The 19,497-nt window shown below is 38.2% G+C and overlaps 1 protein-coding gene across 2 annotated transcripts in view; it reads right to left on the bottom strand.

Annotated features, from left to right (window-relative positions):
- Window positions 1–19,497, bottom strand: part of LOC117389701 (hyccin 2-like) — a 55,883-nt gene that overhangs the window by 5,130 nt on the left and 31,256 nt on the right. Inside the window, exons 6-13 of one of the 2 annotated variants that reach the window (XM_033987417.2) lie at window positions 15,123–15,302; window positions 12,375–12,455; window positions 9,021–9,136; window positions 7,130–7,225; window positions 6,145–6,261; window positions 5,389–5,476; window positions 4,592–4,748; window positions 3,395–3,556 (exon numbers count right to left, since the gene is read on the bottom strand). In XM_033987417.2, coding sequence (XP_033843308.1) covers window positions 3,395–3,556; window positions 4,592–4,748; window positions 5,389–5,476; window positions 6,145–6,261; window positions 7,130–7,225; window positions 9,021–9,136; window positions 12,375–12,455; window positions 15,123–15,302 — 997 coding nt within the window. The remainder of the gene's footprint in view (window positions 1–3,394; window positions 3,557–4,591; window positions 4,749–5,388; window positions 5,477–6,144; window positions 6,262–7,129; window positions 7,226–9,020; window positions 9,137–12,374; window positions 12,456–15,122; window positions 15,303–19,497) is intronic. The other variant, XM_033987418.2, reaches the window with a different exon arrangement.

The following is a 19,497-nucleotide window of genomic DNA, read 5'->3' as shown; positions in this document are numbered from 1 at the left end:
AGCTCCATAACATGTCCTGCACATGCACAAACCACAGTCTGACCAACTGGGTTAGTGCTCCCATTCATCTCTGGGAAACTCTAGGTCATCATGTCTTAAACAGGAAAATCAAATAAAATCATGTTCACCAATAGATATTAATATCTACAAGAGTTAAAACGCTCCAGAATATTAAAGGTATCACCTGCTTGTTTCCATGGAGATGCTATTGTTTTGCACGGAATGTTCAAGAGCAGTAAAAATATCTATCTCCATGAACACAAGCAGGTGAGCCAAGCATGGATATCAATAAGTCAGATCTGTGGAGCGGCGACCTCACTCATAATAAGAATGCATGTTTTGCAAGGAAATTAAAAAAACTGTAATTGAATAAATGCAATACAGAAAAGAACATTTATTTGTAAAAGATGCACTATGTAACCTGCTGGTCTCTTTGGAGGTGTTATTGCTTAACCTGGAAAATTCCACAGTATGGCATTAAACTTTAGCCTTGCCACATCAAGACAAATTCTCCCAATTTATGTGAGTTCACAAACTCTTGAGAATCTGTCTAGTTCAGTTCCAGCTGAAGTGTTTGCATGTGATAGGTCCTACACAACTCACCTATCACAGGGCAGCAATGTAGTTTGTTTGTTTAATATCATACTGTGGAACTATCTAGGCAAAGTGAAAACATATCCAATAATCTTTAAAAGGTAAATATGTCTAAACTAGTCAAACTATCTCACATGAAGATTATATTCTCAATAAAGTCCATCTACACATGTAGATATTTATATTTGTCAGGGATATCTCTTATGACTTTATCCTGATGCTGAAAAAGAAAATAAAAATGATAAGTTAAGGGAGTATAATTAAAAGAAGGTTATTAGGAGAGGATACAAGCCAGTATTGTTTTCTGTCACAGTCATGCATCATCAGAGGGAGAGGGACAGGACACATGCACTCCACACATGCTGCTCCCATATCCACTGGACGTCATATTAAATCAGTGGGACAAGTGTTAATCTTACTATAGTGTTATAAGATTGTTAAGTGTCACTTCCGGGTCTGAGGCACATTAGCTGAAAATAGTGGACATGTTTACAATTTCTTTTTTCTTTTTATGGCAACTAGACCTCACAGGTTAAAAACGTTTTTCGGTTGCAATGCTAAGATGTTTACAAGTGTGACAGAAAGTGTACAGTGCTGATGTAAGAAGACAGATTAGGTTAGCATTAGCGGTGAAACATACACACTGGTAATGCAATACATAGTTATGAGATTTAAAAAAATATTTCATACAGTTTGTGGTTACGCATTCGTTTTTGTAATGGTCTCTTGTTTGGTCAAAAAGAAACAGCACTGTGGCAAAGTGCTAAAAAACAAAGCTAGAATTCAGCTGCGAAGTTGCCGGTTGGACCCAGAAGTGACATCATCACTTAACAACTCTGTAATACTTAATATCTACAGGTCACATCTGCCTTCACTACGCTCTATAACAACTTACCTGCCCAAAAAGCAGCTGTATATTCATGATATAAGCACAATATAGTTCCATTCAAAACACTGTATAGATAATACCTATTTCAGTCACAATCATCTGAGGAGTATGCGATATTCACCAAATAGAAAACATGGCACTTGTGGCTTACAAAACAACTATTCAATGAAAAAAATATTTCCACATAAAGAAGGTTTGCACAATACAATTATTTTAAATGAATAATTGTAAAATACATTGAAACTACAGGCACAAGAGAAATGGCACGCTAATGGTCCAGACAAAGACAAGAGGACAAAATGGGCAGTAGAGATATGAGCCCTCCCTAGATAATGTCTATGCAATGCCTCAGTTGTCCCGGTAGGTTCCATTGCAAAAGTAAATTGAATTCTGTCAATTGGACAAATGTTTTTAGCAGTCAATATGTGTTGCCACTCATTCAAGAGGCTTCTTCAGTTTTGTAAGTCACTACCTTAAGTATATGAAAGGAGGAGCTAACAACACTGAAACTAACTATCTCTGAACAGAAATGGAGGTTTTAAGGACAACTTACAATTCCTTCCTCAAAATCATAACAAAGAAAACATGATCTATGCCAAAGTATTAGGCTTTAGATCACTCATTATGGCCCTGAATGATTATTCAAAATGTGACTGAGGTGACAGTTCACACCTTAGGATAGCTCAATGGACAGAACTAATAACAGATACCTTACTGTAAACAACTAGGGTGTTTACAGTAAGGTATTAGTTTCTGTGTAGTTAGCTCCTCCCTCCTGTGGCTTACAGGAGCTGTGTCGGGGCTGAAGAAGTCTCTTGACCAACTTTTGCACAGTTGACAGAATTCAATTTTCTTCTCCCTATGTAAGATTGGCAATGTGCCCAAGTCCCTACAGGTGTTTTAATATTAAAAGATTGTCATTTAAGGCAGAGGGTGTCCGAGTTTGCGGTAGCATTGGCCCATGCATGATGGGGGAGTCATTCTCACTCACTGAGCTGGAAAATAACTCCAGGAATGACGTCTGAGAGACGTTTGAGACATTTGAAAAAGAAATAGAAGAGACATGAAAGATCCAGGTAAGGCCAGGCTGCACCGGGCTCAGTGAGTGACAAGGGGACGGTCAGGAGGATGTAGGAGGCGAGAGGGCAGACCAGTATGACCAGTATGACCAGTATGACGATGACGGCCCATGCACAATGGTCTGTCAGACCCAGGAGGTTTAGTTTAAAGAGCCCAAAAGAGTTAGTCACTTCTACACCAGGGTTTGCAGGCTGGAAGAGTTAAGCAGGGTTCCCACAATTCTTAGAGAGGAAAAAAAGTTCCCTGTACTAAGTTTCATATGTAATTATAACCCTATTATTAGAACAATTCAAATTCCAGGCAATCAAATGCTGCCTTTTATAACAGCCTAGTTGACTGGAGATTTGTCCAGTAACATTCTAGCCCTCAGCTCACAGTCCACTTTTGGGATGTTGGTGGAAATGTTCCTTCTGACTTCCCAGTTCAAACTAACCTTGACAGCAAGATGAATTCTTGCAATACCAATTCTACACACATCAATCTGGTGTTAGTCAGGTTACGTTCAAACTATTTGACTTGTTCACTTTTAACAGACAGGATTTGTAAAATAACTTTCCTGTAGACTATACCAGCACAGCTAAACAAGGTGAAGATAAGTGATTATAATAAAACTATAATTGTTCATTTTGTTATCTGAAGTCTAACTCCCTTGTTTGTGGGAACCCTGGTTAAAGTATTCTGGGGTAGAAGCAGCAGCAGCCACATGTAAAGCGGTGGAGCTGTCCCCTCAGGAGCAGGAGAGGAGGAGGATGGCTGGTTAAAGGGCCCACAGTGCGGGGCCCTCGGTGCTGTGGGCCCCTGCGCTTGGAGCCCGGAGCCCTACCCTCATACCCTCGAGAGTGATGGGGGGAATGATGCTGCTACTGCTGCTGTGGTGGCTGGGGGCCCGGCCTCTCCGCTCCCCGACACGTTCCCAGGGGCCCGGCTGCTGGTCACTAGTCGGAGGATTGACGGTGAGGCTCAACTCGGCTTCGCTTGAGTAGTCAAAACAATCTGGGAGTCAACAAGAGACGTATGCAGCTTTAGTAGAGCAGCCTGACAGGAGGCAGGGAATTCACTCGGACCCAGCATACATAAGACTTCTGCTAAGGAGTGGCAGTTCATTTGACAAGGTTTATCAATACCTTTCAAGTGATGTCATCAACATTCCTTGGGGGGGATTAAAATGTAGCTGGAGGCACTGCTCTGTCTGAAGCTCTGTTATTTAAATTAGACTTTAGTCTGAACTTTGTTTCAACACAGTCTGATCAGAAAGAACTGACTTAGTTGAAACAAGGACAGGAAAGCTGATTTGTGCTGATAAACAAGTCCCTTCCAAACAGCATTTAAATCAAAGGCTAGCATCAGCCAACTGTTTTCACGTAGTCTCAGTCCTCTTTTAGTTGAAGGTTAAACTGGTACCACAAACACTTTTGTTTGTTAAAACCATCTAGCTATTTCCTCATTTTTGTGCAGTGTATCGCCATAGTAACTAATCCTCATCGGGACAAAATGTCACTGAAAACTATCAATGAAAACTACCCATGAATAAATATGAGACGTGTAGTCTGACGACACCACAACTTGTTGAGTTACAACAATTTGAAATATTACTGAAAGCCAATTCAATGAATCTATTCTAGTTTGCTGCAGGATATTTTCAGTGAAGTCTCTATAAGAAAGTATAAGGCACCATTTTGTCACAAGTTTGTCGCTAAAACTAGCAAAAGTCTTTTGCACTCAATAACTGGAGAGAACAGAGACAACAAGACAAGAAAAAGCAGTGAGGAGCAGTGAGTGACAGACTGTATGAACACAGAGGCACTGACGTCAAACACACCATTGGACCAGCTCTAATGGTGCCTGCTTCTCCTCCCACTGCTGGAACAAAACAACATCTATGTAAAAATCTCACCCAGGATCTCCTTCAAGTGGGCCATCACTGATCAAAAAGAGGTACAAGCTTAGAAGAACATTACAAACTGTAGAAATGCCCTGTCTTTGCTATTTCTTGGTGTAAAAGTATTGGTATTGGAGTGGCTGCAGTACCCTCTCTCTTCCAGCGGTGGCGCCGTATTGAGGCGGTGGTGATGGCAGAGATGGAGATGCGGCTGACGGTGGGGGTCACCTCCACCTGCAGAACCTTGCGCCCCCGTGGTTCGTCCGGCGCGCTGTCCGGGAGGGACTTCTTCATGGCATTCGCCAGCTGGCAAACAAAAAAAAACGTCTTAAATGTTAGGAAATATCTGGACTAGTAAATGGGCTATGTATGTGTAACTATGGAACTTTTCTGGTAGACAGTCCATCACATGCTTGGCTCCATGGAGATGAGTTGGCTTGGAATGTTTCACAGTATGGCATACTTAAAAATCTTAATTCTGTTAGGCAATTTTTTTTACTCAAAATGCACAGAAAAACATGCATTCTTACAGCTTGTTTTCTTATTTTGAGCTAAATTATCAGTAACAAATGTCATTCATATTGTCATGAATATAATTTATGAATATCCTAAGTAATTCTAACCTTAATTCTAACCATAATTATCCAAGTAAACAGAATGTAAAATTTTAAACAAAGCTAGATATTTTTTGTAGTGAAATTCATAGTTTTAAAATCAAGATTCAGTATTTTTCAATGTAATTTGTTTGAACAATTAAAACACAGTACAAATTTGTGAAATGTCCTAGTATATTTTAGAGCAGTGTTTCTAGTCGGGACTGCCAAAAACAACTGCAAATAAATAGCTTAGATTGATTAATTTGAATCACGACAGCTTGAAGTTGAGTCTCAAAGCTTCTCCAGTTGAGACCAGAGCCCTGTTGTTGAGTTTGTGTTGGAGGTCGTACCAGTAGTGGCTGTGAGTACAGCTCCAGCTGGGCTCTGTACAGAATGTCCTCCAGTGCCTCTCGTCCCATCTCCCACTCTCCGTTGTATCTGCCATTTACAACACAAACATGAATTCAGTTGTAAACAGCAATTTCTGGGCCCTGGCTACAAGCCAACGTGATGGGCACACTCTGCATGTTCTCTATCTAGGAAATGCATATTACGGACTTACATTTTCATATTGATATTTTGGTTGAATAATAAAACTGAGCAAACACATTTTTCAATAGTGACGGGAGTTGAGAATTAGCTTTTGCTACAAACTCTATATGCATCACATCAGCTGCAATGTTCATGTTGTAACTATGTCAGATTGCATTGTCCCTGTCAAATAAATATATAAATAAATAAATAAATAGTAGAGCCCCAAACCAGACCATTAACAAACTCACCGTCCAACATCACCTCTGTACATACTCCATAAAGCAATGACAGAAAATAATTCATCAGTTAAAATAAAATTTAAAAAAAAGTTTGCTATTACTGTTTGGCAATTAAAACTAGACTAAAATTAAAAATAATTATTTCATTAAAAGCAAAAATAAATTTACATAAAAAAATGAAGACTAAAACGTTGTCACACTATTGAGAATGAATTTACATTTCAGTTTAGTTATCATTGTAAAGAAGGTTCCATAGAAACTGTGCAGGGAGGTTTAAACAAACGGGATATATATAGACAAAACTGTTAAGTCAATAAATGAGTGTGTACACACATGGAGTGATAGACGGCCGTGAGCATCTGAACCATGAACTCAGGGTCGAGTAGGACGCGGTTACACGGTTCTCTCCAGAGCTTCTGCTGCTGCCGGGGAAAGCCACACACACTCAACCTGGAGACACACAGATACAGTACACATTAGAATATTATCTGATCACTATTACACAAGTGTGACCTGTGCTTTGACCAGGGAGTGATATGGTGTGCTTTCATTTCCCAGGTTACAGGTCAGGAAGCCAAGGGGCATTTCTCTATCCCTGTACTTCCGCATACTTAAGAAACATCATGCTCCGTGACCCAAGTCCTGATCCAATTTTAAGTCTGCTTCTTTGCAAGTTTGTCGGATGAGAACTTGCTCCACCTGTTTTGTCACCCATTTCACCAATTAAAACAATAATTCAAAAATGTTGTATACTATTTAATCTGCGTTTATAATGAGGAGAGAGCACACAAGAGAAGGGAGCTGCACCAGGCACCCAAGGGAAATTTTTAGTGGCACCGGGCAAATATTTAAGCGTATTTGAACCCAAACTGGTCACACTCTGGAGCACTGAGATGCTTTCAAGATATAATAAGACAAGAATTACATTGTACTTAATCAATGTTTAAATAGAAAGCATTATCTGAAAGTGAAAACAGGTCAAATAACACAACAAACTGCTCAACATAAATCATATTTTGGCACTTTGAAATTATTTGGAGTCAGCGGTAATAATTTTGAGTAAGGATCTGGAGTCAGCTGCATTGATATTTTGGGGGGTCCTGTCCAGAAAAATTTGGAAATGTAATGTAATCATTCCGATGCTCAGGTTGCCTTTGCGTTACTAATATATGTAGCTACAACAACACAACACTAAATTGCTGTGCCTATAGAGGGAGCAGTATGGAAAAATAAAACATCTACAGTATTTCCCTGGCATTATCATTTTATTTGTGGCACCACAGTGTGACCGGAGCGCTTAAGGACCTGCTGTACTTACCGTGAGCTCATTCTGCAGACAGACTGGTATGAGGAGAGAGGCATGTAGACCACCGCTGAGTTATAGCACAACATCAGGAAGCACAGCACCTCGAATCTGGTGAAAAAAAAAAAAAATCAGCCACGTACAGATACAGATATATTATGAGATCAGCTCTTAGGGTCAAAATGAGACCGCTGTGTGCTGTCTGCTGTCTGCATCTAATTACAAAGTGTGAGCAAACCAGAAAGTAATGCTCACTTGCTGTTAGAATGATTGACATCTCAAAGTTGTTAGTCATGTATTAACTCATGGTGATAAATAATTATGATGCTAGCAATGAAAATGTAGGAATAAGTTTGGACCGCTGCAAAAATCTAACATAAACCAGTCAAAATCAGGTGCAGCACCTTTACATGTTTTAGTTGGTCAGTTCCCACAACCTTAAATACATATGCCAATAGAACAAAGTCGAATACTCTTAATAGTCTGTGCCATAAAAAATAAACTACTGTATAGATTTTGGCATACAGACTGTGTGTAGAGGTTACGTCTTTACAGTGAAATGCCCCTGGGAAATTATTTGAAAGTGTGAGTTAACCCTGTAATAAAACCAAACCAGCCAGGATTTACTCAGTAGATATCAGTTAAATAGCAAGGTCATTTGTGTAAAAAAGCAGCTTTCTGTATATATCATAGAACTACTCAAGTGTTTTTTTTCCTGTTATTTATTCACTGTAGCTGACTCACGCCTCAGCAAGATGGTTTCGAGTTTGATTTCAGTGTGGATTTTGCATGTTTGTTCCTGTGTCTGGGTGGGTTTCTCCTGGGCACTCCGTTTACCCCCATCAACCCAAAACAATAGGTCAAACCCTCCAGCTAAGTTAGTCCTGATCAAGACTAGCTCAAGACCTGGAGATGGGTCCAACTGTTCCTGACAAGTTGACCCAGGGGCACTTGGTTGATGGATGGAAGAATGAATTTTCCTCACAATGGATTAATACAGTATACTCTACCTTATCCTGCTTTGGGGTATTGTTTCAGTGTCATAATGTAGTTTCAGTATTATTGCTTATTGTGGTGTGGTATTTTCTCATTTTTTTCTTTAGCAATACATCAAAATTCAAAATGAGTTATGATGACAGACCTACTATCATTCATTCACTGCAGCCCAATACTGAAGTGTCAAACTAGCTTGAAGGACAGCTGTCAAAAATAAGGACCAAAGGGTTTGTATTTGTAACCGTTATGAACATTGCTAAAAATGACTGATATTTTAAAGGCACTGTCTTAAAAAAAAGTCTTGGAAAAACATAACCAGTTCATTTTTAAGGATTTGCAATGGTCCAAAATGATTCCTCACTGACCTAATGCATTCAGAGCATCAGAGGAATTATTCACCATGATGGGTTTATAAGCACTTTTCACAACTTTCAGAGGCCAGAGCGGAGTTTTGCCATTATGGTAATGCTAACCGTGCACTTTCTGATTCTCGGATAGTAAAACACTTCCTAATTAGATGCAGACAGCACGTAGAGCACTTATTTTGACCTCAAGAGCTGCTTATACAATATATATGTACTGGGACAAAAGACATTTTGCTCAAATACATATAAAAAAAAATCGGGTACAGGACTTTAAGATACAATTCTGACACAGGAAATTCAACAAAATAAAATAAATAACTGGTAAAAAGTTGGCAAAACTAAAACAGATTAAAAACAAGCCTAAATGAAAAAGATCATTACTAAAATTTTAGCTTTGGACTTTATAATCCCCCTAATCTAGATAATTTTATAAGATTAACATTTTTGGTTGTTTACAGAGGAGAAGGTTTTTGAGAGTTTAGTCATTTTATGTTTCTAGCACATTTAGTATTTAGTTTGTCCACATTTGTAGTCCATGTCCGCACCTGTTCTGGGCAGTGAAGGTCTCCCTCTGAGGGTGCAGGCCACTGTACACCACTCGGATGAGGTCGTGTTGACACAGCGCTCCCTCCGTCAGAGCCATGGAGCCCAGGCTCGACGGCTGTAAGATAAAACAAGACTTGAGTCAACTGCTCCACTGAGAGGTCATCCAATAGTCAGTGCAGCTCTTAAAGGAGACATATTATGCAACATTTACTTTCAAGAGCTTTTAACCATTGTGTAACGGCGTTCCCTCATCATGAACTTATTGAGAGTTGTACTTCAACTGATTCATGCATGTTTGAATAATCCTGTATTGTCCCACTTTTGAGGCTTGAGAGCTTAAAAAATTCCTATTTTCACCTATCTCCTATCTATCTTCGCCCGCTGCTCTGTATTTACTTATGACTATGGAAAAAAATTCAGACTTCAGATCATTTAGAGTTTAAAAAAAATGTTTCAAAACTGTAAATTTGCTGGTTGCAGTTTTGACCAGAAAGATTTTAAACCGTTTTTAGATCACTATTACAGTTTACAATGAACACAATGTAATACTAAAGAGCCCCCAAAACCATAACATCTTTTCTTGAATAGTAGAGCTGATAATCATAAGGTCCCTGTGATAAAAGATCATGGCTCGCGATACAATATCACGATATGGCAACACATATCTGCGATATCACTATTTTTAAGAACACTGTTAAAGAAAATTATTTGCAAGCCACTACCTCCAAAAATTGAACATGAAAGACACCAACTTTAATTAAACACTGAATAAAAAATTGCGAAAAAAAAAAATATATATATATACAACAACAAAAAACAAAACTCATGGTGACATATTGATATAGCAGCCCATGTTATTGATGGTAAATAGTCACATTTTTTATATAGCACTTTTCTACTTTCAGGCCACTCAAAGCGCTCACCCATTCACACACATATTCATACACTTGTGTACGCAGACACTGGGGGCAAGGCCGGTTAAGTGTCTTGCCCAAGGATACAATGACAGCATTCATCTGTGGGAGCTGGAAAGGCACCGCCAACCTGTAGGTCAGTGGATTTGACCGCTTTCCAAATGTTTTTTCTGTTGAGAGCCAACCTTCAGATCAGATCATCACTCTACCAACTGAGCTACTGTCACCCATGATCAACACAGTATTACCAAATTTAGTGTCACAATATGTCAATATTTTTGGCACACCCCTGTTCAACTGTAGTTAAAATCACTCAAATAATGATCACCACCGCCAACATACTCTCTGTAGAAGTCAGACGGGAAAACCGTCCAAGAGTAGACCTATTTATAAAAAATATGTTTGACCAAAATAAGCTAAAATATACTAATACAAAGATGAACAAAACGCACAACATGGTTACATAACCAGTATAATATTTGAATACAGAGTAATGTGACTGCAGCCCTGAGGCAGACCTCCCTTTCCAAATGCATTAGTCTTATTAAAATGAAATGATTTGTCCCGTTGGTCCCACTCAGCACTTCCTATATTAGGAAACTGTCACAGGCCACTGCATCTCGCTTGGACAAACTGGAATGATGTACGATCTGTTTCCCTCCAAGCGACACAAAACTCATTTAACACATGGAGGAGCAACAGAACTCTAATGTCCCACTCACACAGGCACTCATGAGTCTAGGGTTTTTACATTATATATCTGTATCAAAACACTGTTCATTTTGATAATACAGTTGAAAGCACGAGTGGAAAGTAATTACAAATACTTAAGTTACTGTAATTGAGTACATTTTTCTGAAGTATATTTTAAAATTACTGAGCACAGCATTACTAATGCACAACTGTCTCAACTTAAGTCAGATCTAATGGTTTAATCAAGTTTTGTACAGTGGTTGTTCTGAAACTATACAAAAATTAGTAAAACGTAGTTCTATTAAGAGTAGTTTTTTCATGCCTACTTTTTTTAACTTAAGTACAGTTTGGGCCAGCAGTACTTGTAATTGAGGACATTTTTAGCCATGTAACTGTACTTTTACTTGAATAGAACCTTTCAGTATCCTACGCTTTCCACCACTGTTTAAATGCCATCTCATTGTTTTAACTATTGGTCTAACAGACTCGTCTATGTAGTCAAGTACATTTGTGACATGTTTAGTCCTGGCCTTCTCCCACACAGACCAGCTTTGTTCTTTGATGGAAAGTTTGTATATGATCTGAAATCGATTGTGATGTTTTGGATCTTCTACACTCTCATTCCTTGTGTGCATTTTATTGTTCTCATCAGATGACAAAAATATTTGAACATTTAGCCATAATTTTCTTCATGTCACCATTACGTTAAGCCATTTTTAAGTCTTTGCATAGTTTTCTTTGGATTTTTTTTTACATTGGCAAACAATGGCAAAATTCAACTAAATCAACAGTGCATCATAAGGGCTGTCCTCTTGTGCATTTACAGTACAGAGTGAAAGTTACAAATGTAACTACCGTTCTATGAATCTAAGGATTACTTTAAGGATGTGTTCACGCTTACAAATTTGTGACTAAACCGAGACTAAATTCAGAACTAATTTTGGACTAGATCAGGACTGAACCAGGACTAGAACAGGACAAAACCAAGTCTACCTTAAGGACTAAACCAGTCTTAAGGTGCATTCACAATGCAAATGATAGAGGACTTGGTTTGATTGGGGACCAAAGTTGCAAAATTGCATCATTCTATGAGTTACAGGCCCTCAAAGGTCATCACATTTACCTGTAGCTCTATACTGGAAGAATATTTTCACATTGACATTAGCTTGAAGGCTTATTGTTTGTTGATTCCATTTAGCTTTGTAACAGTGTTCATTTTATTAGGAATTATGTAAATTCAGAACATGGCTCACTTCCTGGTTTTGTTCCGCTCTCGGTTTTGTTCCACAAAGGATTCCTGTTTTGAATCAAAGAAATATATTGTCAATGCACCCTTAGAGGATGATGTAGGTTACATAAAACGCTATTGATGCTTCTGAAAATCTCATGATAATATGGTAGTGTTGTGTCTGTGTAGACCCTCAGTCGTCCAGGTCTGACCCATAGCAAACAACGAAGATCTAAATCTGTCTTCACTCCTACAAGATTTGTCCAGTTGACAGATTTAACTTTGTTGTTTGCTATGGTAGTGTTGTCACTATACTAAAATTTCAAACTCAAATTTCGATGTTAAGGAATAGACTCAATGCTCAGTGTTGACTCTGATACCACAATGATAATAAAAAACGCTCTTTATTTAGACAGTAGAATGTCATTTATAATCACAAATCATAGTAAAATAAATAGTTATAAATAGTGACATGTCTAGTCCGAAGAGCATTCTAAAGAGCCAGACTTTATACCCACCTCATGGTATATGGAGGGCTTGGACAGGGAGGGGATGGTGAAGGACAGGAGTCTACTGTTGCCATCTTTGTCCACTATCTCCTGCAAAGAAACACACAGACACACAGTGAATATGGCACATTGATAATCATTTAGTGTTCAATCGCGTTTGGTGCCATTCTGAGAGCACACCAGATTACACGTCTGCTCCTGCCCTGTGCACCTCAATCCCATTTGAGCCTGATAGACAAGACTCAGGGATTACTGTTGCTCTTTCACTCTGATACTTGATTATCTGAGTCCAATCAGCCCGATGCATGGCTAAGCCTCTACAATCCACCCGTGAACAAGTGTCGCCATTATATCTGCAGTTTGCTCTCTGAAGTATCTGGGATGGTTTAGGAGTGTGCTCAAAGTTTAGTACAGGTCTGAAAAATTGCGTTGTGTAGAATTGGGACCACACAAATCAAGGTAAATCAGAATCAGAAAAAAGGTTTTATTAACATTGTCAGTTAAAGCCACAGTATGTAATTTTTTTGCTAAAATAAAATCATTTTTTTCCGTTTTTTATGTTTTTATTGGAGTGAAAAACTTACTCTCATTTCTCCATGGAAATGTTGTTCCTTTGTCTATAATGTTCCACAGTTTGACATAAAATGTATCTATCTCCATAGAAATGTTCTGAAGTATAGTTTTAACTTTCTTTTTTCCTGAAACCATGCAGCTAACTTTCCATTTCCAGGAAAATACATACTATCACTTCAACAACACTTTGTACTTTTTATATTCTTAAAGACAAAATATATTTAGTAAAACATGCACGCAATGGTTGAAACGTCAAATGATGTACATGAAGTATTGAACAATTGAATCCAGATCAGAGTCAGTTAGTTTTGAATTAAAGACATTTTACATATTTTGTTATATTGTTTTTCACTTAGTCTAAATTGTACAGAACAATACCATCTCCATGGAGACAAGAAGGAGGCAGACCCTTCACTGGAAAAGCTACATCATGGATCTTAACATATAAAGTTACATTTCAACTGGACTTGAAGCACACTGCAAAACTATTCCCATGTTTTATTGCAATATTCACTAACATAATACCACATTCTGCCCTCATGTGTTGTTGCTGTGTTGCGTGCTTTCCCAGGTCAGCCCATGTGCTTTATATGGGTCTATATTGTATATCTGAATACATAAATAATGCATGGCTATACTCTAGTGTTACTGGGGGACATCAGGCTCTTTCCATTGATAGGTCTGTGCTCCTGAGGGGGAATCCTGTGATGAAATCTATCTCCGTCCATTAGCAGGGCTCTCCCCACACTACACACTGTCATAGGAGAAGCAGATATGTGCTACATGTGTGTATCTTGCAGAAAATGTAGTATTTGGAAACCTGCTGAAAGTACCAAATACACTCACCTTAAGGATTATTAGGAACACCATACTAATACGGTGTTTGACCCCCTTTCGCCTTCAGAACTGCCTTAATTCTACGTGGCATTGAAGGTGCTCAAAGCATTCTTTAGAAATGTTGGCCCATATTGATAGGAGCATCTTGCAGTTGATGGAGATTTTTGGGATGCACATCCAGGGCACGAAGCTCCTGTTCCACCACATCCCAAAGATGCTCTATCGGGTTGAGATCTGGTGACTGTGGGGGCCATTGTAGTACAGTGAACTCATTGTCATGTTCAAGAAACCAATTTGAAATGATTCGAGCTTTATGACATGGTGCATTATCCTGCTGGAAGTAGCCATCAGAGGATTGGTACATGGTGGTCATGAAAGGATGGACATGGTCAAAAACAATGTTCAGGTAGCCCGTGGCATTTAAACGATGCCCAATTGGCACTAAGGGACCTAAAGTGTGTCAGGAAAACATCCCCCACACCATTACACCACCACCACCAGCCTGCACAGTGGTAACAAGGCATGATGGATCCATGTTATCATTCTGTGTACGCCAAATTCTGACTCTACCATTTGAATGTCTCAACAGAAATCGAGACTCATCAGACCAGGCAACATTTTTCCAGTCTTCAACTGTCCAATTTTGGTGAGTCAGTAAATCACCTTTCTTTCCCATTCTGACATTCAGTTTGGAGTTCAGGAGATTGTCTTGACCAGGACCACACCCCTAAATGCATTGAAGCAACTGCCATGTGATTGGTTGATTAGATAATTGCATTAAGGAGAAATTGAACAGGTGTTCCTAATAATCCTTTAGGTGAGTGTATATGATAAGAGTATTAGTTATAGTGTGAAAAATCTACATTTATATAACAACATAGTAGCAAAAAGGTCGTCAGTGAGCTTGGCATATTTCAGTTTAAGTAAAATATATTTAAGTAGTATTTCAGTTTTAATAAAATAATTATTTAGAAAGTGCTGCATCTGGGATTTCTGTGTGCTACAATATTCTCACTTCACTTCAGTAATAGATTTGCTTATAGGTCAAAGAATTGGGTCAAGTAAGAACACAATTTCTGTTTCATAACTATTCATAATACCTTTAGAACGCCTTTACCTTTACTAATGCTATCTTCACACTTCAGTGATTGGTTAAATCCACCTGTCACTCATTCAGAGCATGATAGAGACTGACCAATAGGAGGAGTGGGCAGGTCTGTCTGTGTTTGAGCATAGAGCTGCGTATTGAAGACTGTCAGACTCAACTCAAATCACATAAACCTTTAATCACCCCATCGCTCAGCCCTACTCCAGGCTCTGAGTAAGATGATTTCAAGTGGGACTCACCAAATTGTAGATGCCCAAGAGCAAAGCCTCGATGCAGCCGTTGCTCTGGCGGTCCCTGCTGGCCGTGAGCCGGAGGTACATCCACACCAGCTCAGGGAGGAACTGTAGGGTGAAGCGACGCAGACGTTCCTCTGAGCTGCGGTACAGCTCGAACAGCTGGTGACATACAGGCTCCAACAGCTGACACACAAGACACAATACAGTCTGAGGTCAGTCTCTTTATACGTCTGCAGAAGAAGGGATGGCTTAAATACATCCTTATCATTCATCATCATAAGAGACCACACAATCCATCATTTATTTATTCATTTTTTTAATCTATTTTATAGGCTGATTCCTCTAAATGTATGTCTGCTGTGCTGCACTACACCACAGAGCACATATGTCTGAGGATGTAGACTGGATGGGTTTTGTCTACTGACAGTTTGTGAAATAAAAGTCTTCATTTAAGGCCAACCTAACTATTCTAAAACAGACGTGCAGATTAATGACCTAAATGTGCCCTAAGATATGAAGTAAAGATGACGCAAAAGTGATTAAGTTTATACTGTATTTTGTACTTTAAAAAATCCTAAATAAACGATGCACATGTGAACAACTGAATGTTCTCCAGATAGTGCTTTGCCCTTCTAAGATTTCATAAGGTCTTTCACTCAAAGAAGATTATTTTTTAAATTAAAATATATTTCAAGCACATGTTTTGTTTGTTAATAGGGTTAGATGTTTATAAGTGGTTTCAGTCTAAACCCCTTCAGTCAGAGTTTTATGAGAAATGTTCGATCAAGTCCTATTAAGTTAATGACTGAAGAAAATAAACGACTACTGCTACTACAACAACTATATAGTTCTTCATTTAGTCTAAATTGACTAAGATTGTCTAATTAGAAAGCAGAATGAGATGCTCACTTTGGGTTGTCAGATCCTATGACTAAAACCAGTTTGCACCTCAGTAAATGACAGATAATAGCATCCCAGGTTCAGATGTGATTGTATTTAGTTTAAACCAGTAGGAGCTCATGATAAATCTATTATCTATAACATAAAGAGGAGAGTAGCACAGTTTAAATACATAATCCTGAGTTCATTTTGGAGAACAAAAATATGTGTGATACAGTGAGCACATTTATGAAAACATGACAGATAGAGAAGTGGATATTTACTTGCCGTTGATCTGGTGGTTAATAAATAACTGCTCAGTCAATGAATGAGAGACTGGTTAAACATTCTGTGACCTTCTGGGAGTGTACTTTTGATTCTGTAAATACTCGGGCTTTGTTTTCTGTGCACAAAGTAAGCACTGAAGAGGAAGACAGTCACATGTTGTAGGTTTACTAAAACACGCATAAATCAGTTCAGCAGAATATAGGGCCATTTATTATAAAAGTAAACATACACAAACATTATGTAGTAATTTAGCATAACAAAGCTGGAGGGCAAAGGCACCAACGCAAACATATTCCTGTCCCACATTGGCAATTTAAATTCAAAATAAAGTGTTTAAAGGCACGGCAGAGGCTAATCAGCTACGTGCTAACTAATATTCATAACGTGGTTGTTTTAAGCCCAAAAAGCACATTTATAACCAAAAAATCTGGCAAAATATTTTAATAATGTAGCGGTTTTATAAAGTTTCAGAAACAGATACTACAATTGTAGGTTTTGTGGTCATTCATTACCATATACAAGCTTTCAAAGTTTTAATATTAATTTAACTTTTTTTGTAAAAGTCCAATGGAAAAATTTGTTTCTTAAGATTAGGCATAGGAAAATGATGTAGGTTAGTTAACGTGTTAGCGCGTCACCTAATAAGCCTTATCTCATCGTACACCATAAAATAAAATGTAAACAAGTCATAAATATATAACTCTTTCGACCTGTTCATAGCAACAGATGTTTACACATAACCATGGCAACCAGAGCTCTGTCATCACTTCTGTACTTCCAGAGCTGACTATCTAGCGCTGACCCAACAGTTAATTCAAACGGTTGTGTGTATTTACAGTGTAACTGAAATAGGATCTGTACTCTGAAAGTCTCAGGGGAGCAGCCGGACAGCGCTCGTATGTCCCAGCGGTCAGTGAAGTGCACAAACAGCAGTTCAGACTCATTAGTGTGGCTGCGCTCTACTGTCAGCACTGCACTGGACAATTGATACTTTGCAGTGACATGACGCGGGTGATGTTCTGCATGTATGTCAACGGTGAAATGTTCCGCAGTTACCATCGTGACACAATGCACACATTAGCAACCACTGCTGAAATTTTAAGATAGACAATACAAACTATACTATATTTCCAGGAGCCTGAGATCAATACGAGCATTCATGGTCCTGTTTAGGTGTTTGATTTTCAACAAAAAGGGTTTGTGTGACTAAATGAAAAACAAAGGTTAGCTAGCTTGTGACTCAAATTTTATGTCTGACAGACTTGTTTACTAGCACAAATCAGCTCACCTATTGTAGTTCCAACTAAAGACCTTTCTGGTCAGACAGCGTTAAATTAAAGCTCAAATTAAATTCTACGTTGAGTAACAGAGCTTTAGACAGAGCAGTGCTTACAGTCAACATCACTCCCCCAGGGAATGTTCATGACATCAGCTGCAAAGTATCAATATGGGCAGTTAGACAGGGAGCTTAAACATGAACAAAGTCTGTCAGATGAATTTGCACAATTTTTATTGTTAGTTTCAGATTTATAATAATTATATAATAATGCCTTGGATTTTCATAGCGCCTTTCAAGACAACAGTGCAATATTCATGTTTATGTGTTACCATATGATTGAGTTTATATTTATCAATCACAATCATCCCCACTGATTTTAACTTTGACCTCTGAATGTACAGTTAAAGTATAGAAAGTGACGGGGGAGCTTTTATCTCCAAAAACATGAAGTATGTTAGTTTGTTGAATCAGGAATTGTAAAAGATTCAAGTTTTCACAACTAGAAAAAAACATGATGTAGTATTTGTGAGTTGTATGAAACTCTCCAATAAAGCAACAGAGAAGTGCACTGTCTGCGTTTTTATTCTTCAGTTAGAACTTTCTGAGCTGCAGTTACACTTTTCCTTTGTATCACTGAAGAATTTTGAGTTACTGCAAATTTAATATCTAGATGTCTCAAAGAAAAGACTGAGTTGAGCCACAAAACTTTGTCACTAAATAAAACAGATGATATGAACGTTTTAGTTTTGACTCGATTTTGATAAAATACAGTTACTGCACTTTTCCTTTGTAGGGTAGTATAAAAATAAAGGGAAATAGACGAATTCAGCATGTCATGGTTCACGCAATATCAAAACATCCCTATAGTTTAAACAGCGGGAGAACAGGCCAGAATTCTGTGGTGGAATTTGCTGTTTAACTCTATCTCTAATTACTGGGTCCACATGAAACAAAAACTGGCACGTTTAACATCCTCTCTGTCAGGATAAACAAACAAAATGAAATGATTTTTTTCAGCATAGCTTCAGAAAGTGGTGTCATTATTCAACCCCAAAGATGCGACCGTTGCCAGTTGAAAAGTCTTAATATGGCAAATGTTAATATGGCAGTTTGTTGAGTCAATCTCTAACAAATAATGATAAGATTAAACATTTGTGGATCATAAGTTTAGATATTTCTTTTAAGAACAGTAAATCTCCCATAGAATTATACATGCCCCTGCCCTCCATCTGAAATTATGGCATCATCAAATTTTAGAAGGTGATACTCTTTACTTCTGATTGGATCAAATCTAGGGCCGTCTAGGGTAGAATAGAGATCGACTGATATGGGTTTTTCCATGGCCGATGGCCATATGGATAGTTTAGAATCCAGAGAAAACTATGTCCGATAAGCTCTGCCGTTACTTTTGAAATGATATGTTAGGCTGATTTGGAATATTTTCCACAAATTATGTTTTTAAAATTTAGTAAAAACTCACCCACAGCCTTTTATTTTAACTACAAACCTACAAGAGATCTGTGTAGTCATGTTTTGTGCCATTTTCTCACTAAAGTGTTAAAGTAATCCTTTATGTCTACTTTTCAGGCGGCAGGTCGGGCAAAACAAAATACTGCCTGTGCTGGAGATTTAACGCTGATAGCTGACACGCTAAAAAGTGTAAATATGTCAACCAATAAATATATCGGCCTATCGATATACCAGTCTATCTCTAGTGTAGAACTTGTTTAATGTACCTTTAGTGCCTGCATTTTGAATGAAAAATATCAATCTGAGTCTGTAATTGTCCAGCAAAACTTGTGAACCAGGATATTTTGAAATAGTGAAATAGTTTAGACATTACTTTCAGTCGAATTCTTTATTCATAGTGGAAGGAATCCAAGCTGTGACCTTCTGTGATGTGAGGTAAGTGTGCTAACAATCTTACGACAG

The sequence above is a fragment of the Periophthalmus magnuspinnatus genome, chromosome 21 (assembly GCF_009829125.3).
Source record: "Periophthalmus magnuspinnatus isolate fPerMag1 chromosome 21, fPerMag1.2.pri, whole genome shotgun sequence".
NCBI lineage: Eukaryota > Metazoa > Chordata > Actinopteri > Gobiiformes > Gobiidae > Periophthalmus > Periophthalmus magnuspinnatus.
Note: the sequence above shows the minus strand (reverse complement) of the source record. Positions and strands in the feature narration are given on the sequence as shown.